Raw genomic sequence first — 15,832 nt, forward strand, 5'->3', positions numbered from 1 at the left:
GCACTTTTAGTACTGGCCTTAAATCTTACTTGTACATTGTCCCAGTTAAATGTATGTCCTGTTGTCTTTGTATGTGTATGTATCTGTGATCATGAGTCCTTTCTACTAACGCCGTTGCGATGTTCCTGAATGCATGTTGCAATTCTTTTTGATGTACAAGTAAGATTTAAGGCCATGTGGATCTCCAGCTGCTAATATGCAAACCGTATAACAGACCTTCGCTTCTATATATATATATATATATATATATATATATATATATATATAGAAGCGAAGGTCTGTGATACGGTATATACAGAATATAGTGATATGTGGGTCAGAGACTTGTGCAAGAAAGAGGGAGGTGAGTCCAAGTTTCTGAAAAACATCTCCTTTATTGTTGTGAAGACAGAAACGATTGTAATCATTTTCAAACAAAAGCTATCAGTTCAGCACTGAAAACAAACAGGAAGCAAAGTGTGATGCTGACGTCATCCTGCTTTAGCTCCCTTCTTCAGAGTAAAAGAACAGATAGAAATGAGAACAAGGCCAGGTTACGAAATGGTTTTAAAGCGACTGACACATTATAGAGAGAGCCTTCTGACTTGCAATTGACGCGGCAGTGGACAACCATCTCCTGCCAGTTTTATAAATATATATATATATATATATTGTTTTTTCACACAATTAAATTACAACAAACCAGATTTTCCCCAATACCTATTCTTCTTCTTCTTTTTCTCCTTCTTCTTCCCACCCCCCACCAAATTTTCCAGCTCCACTCTCAATCCCAGCATGAATCGCAGAGCATATGAGAACATGAGGGCAACCATTAAAAAGGATATCAGGGAGGCTACAAAACAGTTAGAGAGGAATATAACAATTAAGGAGAAATAAGACCCTAAGAGATTCTTTCAGTATTTTAGTAGCAAAAGAACAGTCAAGGAGGAGGTGAAGTGCACCAGAAATAGTAAAGGGGAGTTAAAAGATGCAGACAGTGAAGTAGCGGATGCCCTAAACTTACATTTTTCTGAGGTGTTTACAAGTGAACAAGTGGATAACCTCAGAGCAGTAACAGGGACTACTAAGGAGGTACTGAGGGATTTGGAAATTGTAGAGGGAGAAGTGCTGCTCAGATTAAATAAGATGAAATCAAACAAATCACCAGGACCAGATACTACTTACCTCGAGTTCTTAAGGAGGCTAGTGAGAACCCTTGAAACATATTTTTATGAAGTCACTGCACACTGGAGAGATTCTTTAGGGCTAGAAAATGGCAAATATCATCCCATTATATAAAAAGGGTGACAGGGCAGATCCAAGCAACTATAGGCCAGTAAGCTTAACATGAAACATCACAGGAAAATTAATAGAAGGAATTATTAAGGATAAGATTGAGCAACAAATGGCAAGGACAGGAGTTATTAGGAAGAGAAAACATGGGTTCAGAAGAGGGAGGTCGTGTTTTACTAACATGTTGGAATTCTATGAGGAGGCAACAAAAGCATTCGATCAAAGTGGAGTAGATGAGATTATTTATCTGGACTTTCAGAAAGCATTTGAGAAGGAGCCACATGAGAGGTTGGGCATCAAGTTAAAAGAAGTGGGAGTTCAGGGTGATGTTTTTAGATGGGTGCAGAATTGGCTCAGACACAGGAAGCAGAGGGTGATGGTGCGAGGAACCTCATCAGAACTGGCCGATGTTAAGAGTGGTGTTCCACAGAGCTCAGTGCTAGGGCCGCTGCTATTTTTAATATATATAAATGATTTCGATAGAAATATAAGTAACAACTAGTTAAGTCTACCAAGATACCAAGATAGGTGGATTAGCAGATAATTTGGAATCCGTTATATCATTACAGAAGGACTTGGATAGCAGACAGGCTTGGGCAGATTTGTGGCAGATGAAATTTAATGTCAGTAAATGTAAAGTATTACACATAGGAAGTAAAAATATTAGGTTTGAATACACAATGGGCGGTCAGAAAATCGAGAGTACACCTTATGAGAAGGATTTAGGAGTCATAGTGGACTCTAAGCTATCGACTTCCAGACAGTGTTCAGAGGCCATTAAGAAGGCTAACAGAATGTTAGGTTATATAGCGCCTTAATGTGTGGAGTACAAGTCACAGGAGGTTATGTTCAACCTTTATAACACACTGGTGAGGCCTCATCTGGAGTCATGTGTGCAGTTTTGGTCTCCAGGCTACAAAAAGGACATAGCAGTGCAAGAAAAGGTACGGAGAAGAGCGACGAGGCTGTTTGAGGGCTACAGGGGTTGAATTATTTGGAAAAATTAAAAGAGCTGAGCCTTTACAGTTTAAGCAAAAGAAGATTAAGAGATGACATAATTGAAGTGTTTAAAATTATGATGGGAATTAGTACAGTGGATCGAGACTGTTATTTTAAAATGAGCTCATCAAGAACACTGGGACAAAGTTGGAAACTTGTTAAGGGTAAATTTTGCGCAAACATTAGGAAGTTTTTCTTTAGACAAAGAACAATAGACAGTTGGAATAAACTACCAAGTAGTGTGGTAGACAGTAAGATGCTGGGGACTTTCAAAACTCGACTTGATGTTTTTTTTGGAAGAAATAAGTGGATAGGACTGGCGAGCTTTGTTTGGTTGAAGGGCCTGTTCTCGTCTAGAGTGTTCTAATGTTCTAATGAGCAGGATAAGCTCTTTTTAAAAGGCATGAATCGCCTATGTAACACTACCAGAGTGCTCACAAGACAATAGAACTGTCCTGCCAATGGCTCTCCTAGATATGACAGAGCCGCTTATTAAGACTGCACCTTCCCTACAGTCCTGCAAATGCATTTCAATGATGCTGCTACCCAGCTTACCAAGGTAAAATATTGTCTGGGAGAATAGGAGACAGACTGCAACTGCTTTTCTCCTAATTCAAACTCTCCTTAACAACATCAAAATACCAACAGAGAGGTGTCTTCTGTTTTTATTTTAACTAGATGGCTCAATTCAGTATTTTTCTCCCATCCAATCAGATCTCTCTGAAACAAAAGATGGAGGAACATGACAAAAGTTTCACTGTTCTGATTCGCTGCATTAAGGAAGCCCATAAGAAACTGACTGAGAAGATCAGAAAACAAGACAAGAGAAATGTGGAGAAGGCTAAAGAAGTCATGGAGCAACTGGAGAAGGAGATTGAGGAGCTGAAGAGGATAGAAGCTGAGCTGAAGGAGCTTTCGGATACCAAGGACCATCTCCACTTCCTGCAGGTGAGAGCGACACTTCACAGGAAGTCTGATCAGGCTGGGGTGTGTGGCACCAGAGAACATTCATTGTCACATTCAAAAGATCTGAGGATTTTTTCCAAATGGCAAGAACATGCCATTCAGTCCAATTTCTTATTTGACTAATATTTCTTAAATTTATGAAAAAAATCTCCAAGTTCCTTCCTTCATTTATATGACAAGCAGGCCAACTTACAGTTGTTTGTTTGAGAAATTAAATCTGTATGAAATGTATTCTTAATAAGAGTTATTTTAAGATGACACCTGACAAAAAGACACCAACTCCTTCATATCTTTCAACACTCCTATCATGTCACCTACTCATGTCTCTGTCCTTTAACTGATGAAATTCAAATCCTTCAGCATTTCCTCACAGCTCAAACCTCACAGTCCAATCTGGTCTCTCTTCTTCTTCTTGACTTTCTTTTCTGCTGTTTTCTCATTTCTCTAACACACAATATTCCTGATACGGCCCCACAAGTGTGTTCTACAGGGCAGATTACAGAACTGTGACGAGTGCACAAAAGGCTCCGAAGTCTTTCTGACAAGTCACACACTTTCTAGTAGCAGACCTTCTATTGTAAAATTATACTGAATACTGTAGTGTGTGTAAGTCTTTGGATTTAATTTAAATGCCAAATTTCTTTATGGGGACAAATACAGTATACCTCTATCTATCTATCTATCTATCTATCTATCTATCTATCTATCTATCTATCTATCTATCTATCTATCTATCTATCTATCTATCTATCTATCTATCTATCTATCTAATTAACTGCATCTGCCTGTGCACTGTCTCCTCAGTCCACTTATCTACAATCTGATAACTCGCCTCTTAGGGACTTCTGTGTGAAAAGCTTTTTGAACATCAAGGCCAATGACATCTAATGGTCCATTATAATAACACATTCTCTTATAAATAAATAATAAATGAATGTAAAGTATTCCCTCTATCTAAACCCAATATGAATGTTCACCACACTGATGTTTAGTTAAGTGGAGGTCATTCTTATTAATGTTACTTTTTATTTCTCCTTGTTCCGTCTTCTCTCCTAATGCAGACTTTCTCATCTTGCTGTGTCCTTCCTGCTGATGGAGACTCACTGAGCTTCACTGTTAAGGCTGACTTTTCTTCTGAGGACCTGCTAAAGGAGCTGTCAGGTCTGAAAAAGAGTCTGGAGAAGATCAGCCAGTGGGACATCCTGACATGGACTCCACCAGGTACTGTGACTCTTCATGTTTTGTTAAACTCCATTAGGAGGACCAGAGTGACAATCACAGGGACAGTGAGATGCCTGAAGAAAGCCTTTACTTTCAAGAGATTTTTATAATAAATTTTATAATTGACTAGCCGAGTGATATCACACTCTCATATTAAACAGAGTTCTTGAATGTTTAAGGTGAATATTAGATTTCTTATTTGCAGATTGAAACACCCATTTTTTTTTTAAATGGTTAATGTTACAATGGTACGTCTATCTGTTTTGATCATGTTGTACATTTATGATCCTCTGTGCACCTGACATGTTAGTCCTTACATTCCTCTTTCTTTGTGCTTTTTTGTTTCTTCTGTTCCTTGAACATTGCTACACTCTAATGAACAGATGCTGAACTCCAGACTGTTCATTGCTTTAAAATGAACTAAATGAGCTTCAGCCGTCTTCTCTGTCCTTTACATTCTGTCAGATGGGCTCCTTATTAAAAGTTCACGTTAATCCATTTTCCACCATGCTTCCCCAGGCTCATGTGTTTTCTAAGTGTGGTGTCGTATACTCAGACTCATTAAACCCACTGACATTACAGAGAGTTTCACACAGCGAGAGTATTTCTTCATATATTTAGGTGAAAAGATAAGCAAATTAGAGGAGTGCATTAGAACCCTGACCACTTCACTCCACTGAGTACACATAACAAGTTCACAGGTGAAACACATTAACAGACTTTACAAATTATAAACTATATAATGTCTACATATCATGATCCTGTGTGTTTAAACAAATCTGTATGCTAAAGCAGTTCAGCACTGATGAACATAAATGGAACCTAACAATGTCTGTCATGAACAGAACTGCTGAGCTGTGGCCAACTGACAACACAGGAGAGGAAAACAGAAGTGAGGTGGTGAGGGTTAACAGGTTAGACGTGTGTGCACCCAACTGCACCGGCACTGTTTACTACCTGGAAGAAAGTCTGAGATCCAATGGTGGATTGGACTGGGCAGGCTGAACTCTGTCAGTTTCACATAATGAAGCTCTCAGATGTTGGTCTCTAAAGCAGAGGTCAAGTCCACAATTGAGACCCTCACATCTGACACGCTGATCAAGGTATTGGTAAATAAAACTCAAACTCAGAGTCACTGCATCATCCACACACCGGTGGGCTCTGGGTGCAGACTTGATCCATGTGTTTTGCTGTTTTAGTTTAACTGCATTACATTTGTAATTAGTGTTTAAGAATTTAACATTATAAAATTACATCTTAACTAGAGCTGTCAGCATTAATGTGTTAACACTTGAGATTAATTTAAAAGTCCTGATCTGTTAATATAACACAAAGTTATCATGAGATTCCACAATGTACCATCTTGTTTCTTCTCTGGTCACCCTTTCTCATCTGAACTGCACTGATCTGCTCTCCTGCTCTCAACTCATCTCTTCTCATGCAGTCTGCTGCAATGTCCTCAACTGAACTTTACCTTTGCTGTATATTAATGTTTTATCCCATACATATTACGGTCAGGAGCATTGCACTTCTCAATTCAAATGGGATTAAGTCATTAATGCAACAATGGGAGAGACATCTTTGATTCTTCTCAGTGGAAATTTTCATTTTAAACTAACTTTTCAGACATCTCTCTGTGTAAAATCAAAGTAGTACACACATACATAGCAATGAAGAGCTGGCCATGTTAAGATCTGCAGAGTTCGATAAACTGACCTGGCTGGAGAAACTACTGGAACTGTACAGGTGAGTTTTGAGCTTCCAGATGTCTGCTTATAGATTGTTGTGTTGTTGTTTATGTAATTATTGAAGTGATGATAAAGTGTTTCGTTATTAAGCTAACTATGAACACAAAAAGGGCAGCTCTTTGTATGTGAATTATTTGCAAGGAGATCAGATCCTGAGATTTTTAATTCTTGAATTTCTAATTGCTGCTTTTAGGGTTATTTTATAAAAGTGATCACATCTTCAAACCATACATTAAAGAGACTGAGAACGCTGTGGCGCCTAAAGCTGTAATGTACCAACAGTTGCCTTGATAACAAAGGGCCTTCTGTTACTAGATATTCATTCTAAAGCTCCTGAAACTGTAAACATTCAAAATAAACACAGCGAGTAATCACAAAAGCAATTCAGTGCTGTGATAAGTAATGTGATTTATTTAATAAAATAGCAACAAACTATTAATAAATACAACCAAGCAAAACTATTACAACCTGACAATAGAATTAGGATGTTGTGACTCAGGTGGTTTGTAATTTCATTTCAAAATCAGTCTTTGATTCTCCTGTTCGATGTTGCATTGTGTAGCTGCCTTTTTCTTTTTCATATTGTGAACAAAAAGAGATCTACTCTGGAGTCTGAAAATGTGAACAAACGTGTGTGCCTTAGCAACTGCTTTACAAGGTTAAATAATGATGACAGTGGTTTTGAGGAATATTACAGACATGTCCAAAATACTGTCTGTTGTTTATCATAAGTTTCAAAATGAATGGAATTTCTGAAATTCTCTGAGAATTATTTCCAGTGTATCATGATACTGACATTATTACAGGTGCTGGTCATAAAATTAGAATATCATGACAAAGTTGATTTATTTCAGTAATTCCATTCAAAAAGTGAAACTTGTATATTAGATTCATTCATTACACAAAGACTGATGTATTTCAAATGTTTATTTCTTTTAATTTTGATGATTATAACTGACAACTAATGAAAGTCCCAAATTCAGTATCTCGGAAAATTAGAATATTGTGAAAAGGTTCAATATTGAAGACACCTGGTGCCACACTCTAATCAGCTAATTAACTCAAAACACCTGCAAAAGCCTTTAAATGGTCTCTCAGTCGAGTTCTGTAGGCTACACAATCATGGGGAAGACTGCTGACTTGACAGTTGTCCAAAAGACGACCATTGACACCTGGCACAAGGAGGGCAAGACACAAAAGGTCATTGCTGGCTGTTCACAGAGCTCTGTGTCCAAGCACATTAATAGAGAGGCGAAGGGAAGGACAAGATGTGGTAGAAAAAAAGTGTATAAGCAATAGGGATAACCGCTTGTACCCTGGAGAGGATTGTGAAACAAAACTTTGGGGAGACACACAAAGAGTGGACTGCAGCTGGAGTCAGTGCTTCAAGAACCACCACACACAGACGTATGCAAGACATGGGCTTCAGCTGTCGCATTCCTTGTGTCAAGCCACTCTTGAACAAGAGACAGCGTCAGAAGCGTCTCGCCTGGGCTAAAGACAAAACTGCTGCTGAGTGGTCCAAAGTTATGTTCTCTGATGAAAGTAAATTTTGCATTTCCTTTGGAAATCAAGGTCCCAGAGTCTGGAGGAAGAGAGGAGAGGCACAGAATCCACGTTGCTTGAGGTCCAGTGTAAAGTTTCCACAGTCAGTGATGGTTTGGGGTGCCATGTCATCTGCTGGTGTTGGTCCATTGTGTTTTCTGAGGTCCAAGGTCAACGCAGCCATCTATCAGGAAGTTTTAGAGCACTTCATGCTTCTTGCTGCTGACAAACTTTATGGAGATGCAGATTTCATTTTCCAACAGGACCTGGCACCTGCACACAGTGCCAAAGCTACCAGTACCTGGTTTAAGGACCATGGTATCCCTGTTCTTGATTGGCCAGCACACTCGCCTGACCTTAACCCCTAAATCTATGGGGTATTGTGAAGAGGAAGATGCAATACGCCAGACCCAACAATTCAGAAGAGCTGAAGGCCACTATCAGAGCAACATGGGCTCTCATAACACCTGAGCAGTGCCACAGACTGATCGACTCCATGCCACGCCGCATTGCTGCAGTAATCCAGGCCAAAGGAGCCCCAACTAAATATTGAGTGCTGTACATGCTCATACTTTTCATGTTCATACCTTTCAGTTGGCCAACATTTCTAACATTTCTAAAAATCCTTTTTTGCATTGGTCTTAATTTATATTCTAATTTTCCGAGATACTGAATTTAGGACTTTCATTAGTTGTCAGTTATAATTATCAAAATTTAAAAGAAATAAACATTTGAAATACATCAGTCTGTGTGTAATGAATGAATCTAATACACAAGTTTCACTTTTTGAATGGAATTACTGAAATAAATCAACTTTGTCACGATATTCAAATTTTATGACCAGCACCTGTATATTTATAGCTGATCTGATGATGTACTTCAAAGGATATAATAATAAACCAGAATCACTTTAGTTTAGGTGTCCATAATTACGCTGTACATGCTATTGAATTTACCTGCATAATTACATAGTAACTGGGTGCTATTACCTTGTACTTATTGTGTAATACAGTGTAACACTATAATTGAGAACTAAATTGTAATTATTATTCCACAGTTTTTCTAAGGATGTATGCACAGCATTACACGGTAAGTACCAGGTAATAACACCTGGTTACTCTGTAATTATTCTGTGTAATGTGCAATTAATCACAAATAATTTTATAATAGAAGTTCAATTGAATGCAATTAAAAATATTATTCAACGGGCAGCCCTAATCTTATCATTCTCTGTTCTTCTCTTTCTTTGTATTTTCAGGCCATGAAGCTCTAATTTTCACCCTACGGCCTCCTGAACCTCAGAGCAGACAAGAGTTTTTACAATGTGAGTCTGTCAATTCACTGAATTTATCATCATTTCACTTTTAATGTCTCAGGCCTGGCTTATGATATGAAACCATTATGTGAGTGTGGTGGGACTGATGAGCTGAATGTGATGGGGGTCCTGTGACTGGTGCATTATGGGATATTAAGTTTCAGGACAGGGAGGCACCAAAGCAGTCTGTTAGACTTGAGTCTCTTAAGTGTCAAGTGAACTCATGGGAAATAAAAATGAAATCTTGCTAGCTACACCATGTACACCACTAATAATAATCTGACCTCCAGTGTTTTTTGTCCATTTTCTGTTCTCTTATTTTTTCAGCACTTCCTGCTGTTTTCTCTTTCTGTATTCCAGCATCTCCTTTCTGATGCTTTTCTACTTCAATCATTCCCTAACATTAATAATAATAATCCATTTTTATATCACATGCCATTCAATGAAAGCAGCTTAGTGTGTTTCACATAAAAAACACAATGTTCACCACCATTAACATATACATATACAGTATATGGATCTACTGACATGGCAACAAGCATTGGATTAAAAAAGAATGACAAATGTATGTGAAATAAGATAAAGCTGACAAAAGTACTTGCCATCCTCCATTCTTTTATACATAGAGCAGAAACTGTGTTATTTATTCATGACTTAACACATTGTAGGAATTAAAACAAAAGAAGATGGCATGGAAAATTTTGTTGAAGCCATTAGATGTTAAAAGACATCACTGAATAAGAATCAGTCCACTATGAGAGTCACAGGAGTCTTCAGTCACGCACCCTAAAATGAATTCAAGTCAATGTCCATGGGAAGAACTGGAAGTTACAGTTGGGAGAGGAAGTAGATCAAAGCAGAAGAAGAGTGGGAGGAGTGGGTGGGTGAGAGGAGTAGAAGTCTCATCCAGAGCCACAGGAAGTGCTTGATGGCAGGTCTCACCTGAAAAACAGTCGGTCAGAGAACGTTAGGTGAGGGTCCCAGTAATTGTGTTCACGCCATTGTCATTTATTTTATTGTGTATGTAGCCCATCTACTCCAACTGTGTGTAGAAAGGGGCCCTGAGTTCTTTACTCTAATATCTAATTTGTTAGGATTCTACTTACTTTAATATTTTACGTCTCGGGTTACATTGAGCAAAACATTATTAATTAATTCTATTAATACACTGGTTAGATAATAACAAATAATGGTAAAAGAAATTACCTGTTAACATTTGTTTCTAACCCAATAGTTTATATTACACAAAACTTGGTTATAAAACAATAATGAACTCCCATTTAATTACGAGTCAACAAAGACAATCAATAAACTGAAAATAATCAGGCACTATAATACACTATTAATACTTAAATAAAATACATTCAGTCTTGTCACTCTATTTGAAACAAAATGTTGCAGGCCTGATTTGTGGCTTGGGAGCGTTGCGACCAAAAACTTATTGGTCCTTTCACTCCACCAGGAGCAACAAAATAAAATGAAAAAAAGGTACCTTACTGGGCAATGTGGTTATCAGTCCAACAAATCCTTATGACCTCTCTGCCGCCGTCTATGAGCAGGTAGCCGCTGTTTAGTGAATCCAAAAATGTCTCTGTCATCCAAATAAGCAAACGTCCACCATTAGCGTGTTGAGCTGAGTTAACTCCTGCCTCTGGTAGTTCGCTCCGTTTCTCCCCTCGTTGAATTAACAAGTCGTTCCTCACCAGATAGACCCTGCAAATGTCTAATCGAACTTCTTTGTCTATCTCAGAAGTTCGTATGCCGGTAAATTATCTGGTTGATAATTTATCTCTCAAACTTTCTGTTACACCACCTCGGCGTCACGCTCTCTCTACTCCTCCTCACTCTCCGTTCTCCTCTACCGCCGGTTCTTCTACCTCGTTCCGTTTTTTCTACCCATCCGGTTATCAAAATAAAAGTCTGCATAACTACATAAACGAACTACTATACTAATATGAACACTTTAAAACACAAACATTTACATTTTTTACATCACTAACTTATTTACATAAATCAGTTAGTTAAGCACATTTCTACCTGGACTACATGTATCTGAAATTAAAAGTAAAGAAAGCTCTGTGGAATAAAGAATGGCGGATGACAATCACTGTGGTCAGTTTACACTTATTTGACAGAAATTAGGATTCTTGTTTAAAAAGTGGAAAGGAAAATAAACTACTGGGGCATGCTGGTGACACAAACAGTAGAGAGGCAGACATGACAGGTGACATATAATGACATAAATAGGATTCATGCAGGTCAGCAGACCATCATGGCTGTGCTGGGTTTACATTGCAGTGATTTTTAACACAACATTGTCAAACTGGTTTAATCCAGTTCAGGCAGCATTGTGTTAAGTCAGGTGATCACAACCACACAAGGCCAATTCAGAGTCGCCAATTCACCCAACATGCACGTCTGTGGATTGTGTGAAAAAAACCAGGAGTGACACGAGGAGAACAAGCTGACCTGACAAAGACGACCACTGGGCGCCAAATTCAAACTCATAAAGCTCAATCTGTGAGGCCGCAGCTCCAACCCCTCGGCCATCATGCTGTCCTGATTCGAGTTTTGCCAGTTCTGCTCATCTTCTTCACAATTCTTAATTTTCTAAACCCACATCTATTGATAATGAAATTAATTTCTACTAAATGAATCATCTCCTTTAATGACTGAGTAGCTTCAGTTCACTCCATGATGATTTTCTTCATGAACTTCACTTCTCTCAGGACTCAGTGGCCATCTTGTTTGCTGGCCAGTAAATCATTGAGCTGTCAGTTTGTGATGAAATGTGACAGTGGATTGATTTTAAATTAAGGAGGTGGACTGTGACTATCAAAGTGTCATTTAGTAAAGCCAGCGGTCCATGTGGACTGTCCATTTGAACTCTGACCTGGGCGGTGACCTTGTGCTCATAATGATGGCACTGATCAGGGCAGACACAGTTGTTTGCTCCCTGCTGATGTGTTGTTTTTCTCTGTTAACTTTGCCTTTTATAACAATATGAGGATTACATACACACGAGATCAGCTCCTGTCTACTGGGATTGGACTTTATTTCTCCTCCACTAATTAAGGACACTTTCATATTGATTTAGCACTTATGAACCTCCGACTGCAGACTCGGACTCCCAGACAGGTAACTCCCACCTGAAGAGGAGAAGCGAGAAGTGCTCAGGGTCTCTGGTGGGGTTCAGGAGACGCGCTTGTCGAGTGCCCCTTCCCTTTCTAGTTTTATCAACGTCAGACCACTGACGCCCAAAACAGATGAACTTCATCTTCTTCTCGGCCCCAGTAAGGATTATTCTCTCTGGTCAGCGTATTGCTGTGTGGACACCTGTCTTACTGCATCAGTTCCTGACTCCACATTAGAACTGCTGGGGTTTCTGCTTTACAGAGCAGTTAGAGATGCTGATCATCACAACAAGTCAAAGGCGCTGGAGTCTGCTGCTACATTAGTATGTTTGTGTGGACTCCCACGTCTCAGACAGTCTCTGTATCAGCACAGGTGACCCTCAAGGCTGTGGACGGCCCCCATACTTTACTCCTTGTACCCCAATGACTGCAGGTCCACTGACCTTCAGTCAAATCATTAAGTTCACTGATGACACCACCATTATTGGTCTAATTACTAACGGCAATGAAACACCTTCTAGAAAAGAGGAGTCTCGTCTTGTGTCTTGATGACCTTCAACACCCTGCTGCTCAAGACCCTCGAGACAGTGGAAATGGCCATTGACTTTCACAAACAGCAGTCACAACCTCTAACACTAGAAATGAATGATTCAGCAGTCAATATGGTGGACTCCTTCAAAGTTCAAAGCACAACAATCACAAACACTCTCAGCTGGGACATGAACACCAGCACATCACTAAGAAGGCATGGTGGTGATTGGACTTCTTACACCAGATAAAGAAATTAAATATTTAACAGTCAATCCTTGTTCAGTTTTACAAAACCGTAATTGAAAGTGTAATCACATTCTCCATTGCTGTCTGGTTTGGCTCACCAACGTCACACTCCATAAATAAATGAGAGCGTGTGGTGAGGTCTGCTGTGCCCCTCATCTGTGCAGACCTGTAGACATCTCGTGTCACTAACCGTGTCATAAGGACCACCACAGACTCATCTCAGCAGCTCAGCACTTCTTCACACAAACTCCCAAACGCTTCAGTCAATTCAAACTCAAACTAACAGACACCTCCAGAGTTTCTTAGCCAGAGTGACAGCCTCTCCCAGCAGTGACTTAGCCGTCTTCTGTGTGTATTCCTGTTTTCTGTCAGAGTGTGTGTGAAGGTGTGTGTGTGTACAGTGTGAGGACATGTGTGTGACATGGGAATACACACTCCACACTCACACTCACTGGCACATCACTATCGGCACATCTCCTTTATAATTGGATTATTCTACCACTTGGTTTGAAGTTTGTCTTTTTCACTTCAGCTATTTCTGTTATTTGTCTGTGATGTTGTGTTCTGTTATAAGGAGCTCCAAATCTACCAAGTCAGAGTCCTGCACATGAAGTACTGGAGAATAAAAGGGATTCAAATTTATTGTGATTCCAGAATTTTATTTGAAATCTCCACAAATTCTGTCCAATCAGATGAGCTCTTTACTATTAGTGCCTCATTAGTGCGGCTCCTGATTGGTTCTTGTTAATTGTCTGTGTTGTGCTCCACCCCCAGTCTCATTACACACTCCCAGATTTCCTCACTCGTTTTCTTTTCTCTCCTTTCAGATTTCTGTCCCCTCACACTGGACATCAACACGGCAAGCAGAGACCTACATCTGTCTGAAGGGAACAAGAAGGTGTCATATGATGGGACAAAAGCTGAATATCCTGATCATCCTGACAGATTTGACTGCTACACCCAAGTTCTGTGGAGAGAGGCTCTGACTGGGACTCGCTGTTACTGGGAGGTGGAGTGCAGTGGAAACTCCATGAGGATTGGAGTCGCATATAAAGGACTGAGCAGGAAAGGAAAGGGCAGGGAGTGTGGCCTTGGAAACAATGAGAAGTCCTGGAGTTTGCGGTGGTCTCATTCCCAGTACTCTGTGCATCACAATAACCAGCAGACTGTAATCAGTGCCCCCTACAGCCCCACAATAGGTGTGTATCTGGACTGGCCTGCTGGCTCTCTGTCATTTTATAGTGTCTCACACACAATGACCCTCCTGCACAGGTTTAACACCTCCTTCACTGAGCCCCTCTATCCAGGGTTTTGGTTTGGTCGTAACTCCAGTATAACAATCAGCCATCTGAGACCATGTGACCGCTGACCAGTACCCTCCTCTGGTCACTTGATGTCCCCACAAGCGCAGGTCCTCTTTGTGTTTGTAGTTTGGGGTGAAATTAATTTTACAGGATGGGTAGGTTTGGGGGGGCAGCACATCTGTGATTGAATTTGTGGATGAGAATGCGGGGCGAGTGCGGCTGTCAGGGTCTCCATTATTACTGGGTTTGAGTAGCCAATCAGGTGTATGTGTCATAATGAGGGGCGGAGACACCTCAGACCTACCGATACCAGTCTGACAAGCAGGGGTCACTGTTGAGTCACAGCCACATGTCCTTCAGGCTGACACCCCAACAACTACTGAGGCCCCCAAGTGTCACTGAATGTCACCTTTTAAGTAGGACAGGCATGTGGTCCTGCTGGATCAGCACAACTGAAAGGCGCTATACAGACTCAGTATCGAGAGCTCTTGAATAGTGACTATATGTAGGAGCAGAGAGTGGCAGATGGGACTGGAGTGTTGTCCACTCACCAAACATGTTGTGGCCCTCCATTGGTCACTTAAAGGGTCCTTCACTTCAGAATGAATTCACTGTGAATGTCTGAAGACGAGGACTCACCGGTCAGTCAGATGTCGGCCATACTGACAGAGTTTGGTGTTTTAGTTGATGTCACATTAAACTTTAAACTGCACCTCCTCCTTGTCCCCAGATTGGTCACTCTTGGCACCCTGAAAGCTCCAACATTTTCACAAAATTAATTCTTGGTCAGTTGGCACACACTTGACATGGGTGCACATGTGTGGCTTTGCAGTGGACTGGCACCCCGTCCAGGGTTGGCCCACCTTGTCCACAAACCTGAAATTGAAAAGCGGATAAGAAAGACAACAAATGGACAGAAGGGGTCACTGATTGGTCAGTCGCCAAACTACTGCCTCTTGTGGCCACTCTGAATGTTAAACAGCAATTTATACAAAAAGGAAATCTAAAAGATAAAAGCAGAAAGCATTCAGTGAAATCCTGAGCAGTGAAACATGAAAGGAGAGAATGAGAAACAATTAGAGAGTCCGACGAATGGAGACTTTAACAGGAGGACTGAGGGGTTGGACTGAAGTGCAGTGGCGCCCTCTAGTGGACACCCGCCATATTACACACATGGGAAAGGTCAGCAGTGAAGGGGGAGAACAGAATACAGTGCAGTGGAAAAAAAATAAGAATAAAGTAAAAACACAGGAACACCTGAAATAAAGAACTTTAAATATTATATCTAAAACTAATTAAGATTTAAATGAATTAAGAGCAAAATAAGGGCGACACGATCACACAGTCACATGACCTTGAGAGCTGACAGCTGAGCTGATTCTTCTGTAGCCAAACTGCCCCCTCTAGTGGCCACTCTCAATATTAAATGAATGGCAAGGCTGAGGGGGAGGAAAGATTTGGGTTTGATCAAATGGATATTTAGTGGAGATTTCTGAATATTGTCATTAGCTTTAAGGACAGTGCAGCTTTGTTAGGTTATGGAAGATTCTC

General features: G+C 40.2%; 1 protein-coding gene across 2 annotated transcripts in view; it reads left to right on the forward strand.

Moving 5' to 3' along the window:
• Positions 1–15,495, forward strand: part of LOC120528401 (tripartite motif-containing protein 16-like) — a 45,503-nt gene extending 30,008 nt beyond the window's left edge. For both annotated transcript variants that reach the window (XM_039752557.1, XM_039752558.1), the window contains 4 exons: positions 2,986–3,219; positions 4,299–4,458; positions 9,010–9,075; positions 13,805–15,495. In XM_039752557.1, the coding sequence (XP_039608491.1) occupies positions 2,986–3,219; positions 4,299–4,458; positions 9,010–9,075; positions 13,805–14,346 (1,002 nt within the window). In that variant the 3' untranslated portion in view covers positions 14,347–15,495. The remainder of the gene's footprint in view (positions 1–2,985; positions 3,220–4,298; positions 4,459–9,009; positions 9,076–13,804) is intronic.
• The last annotated feature ends 337 nt before the right edge of the window (positions 15,496–15,832 follow it).

The sequence above is a fragment of the Polypterus senegalus genome, chromosome 4, assembly GCF_016835505.1.
Source record: "Polypterus senegalus isolate Bchr_013 chromosome 4, ASM1683550v1, whole genome shotgun sequence".
Taxonomy (NCBI): domain Eukaryota; kingdom Metazoa; phylum Chordata; class Cladistia; order Polypteriformes; family Polypteridae; genus Polypterus; species Polypterus senegalus.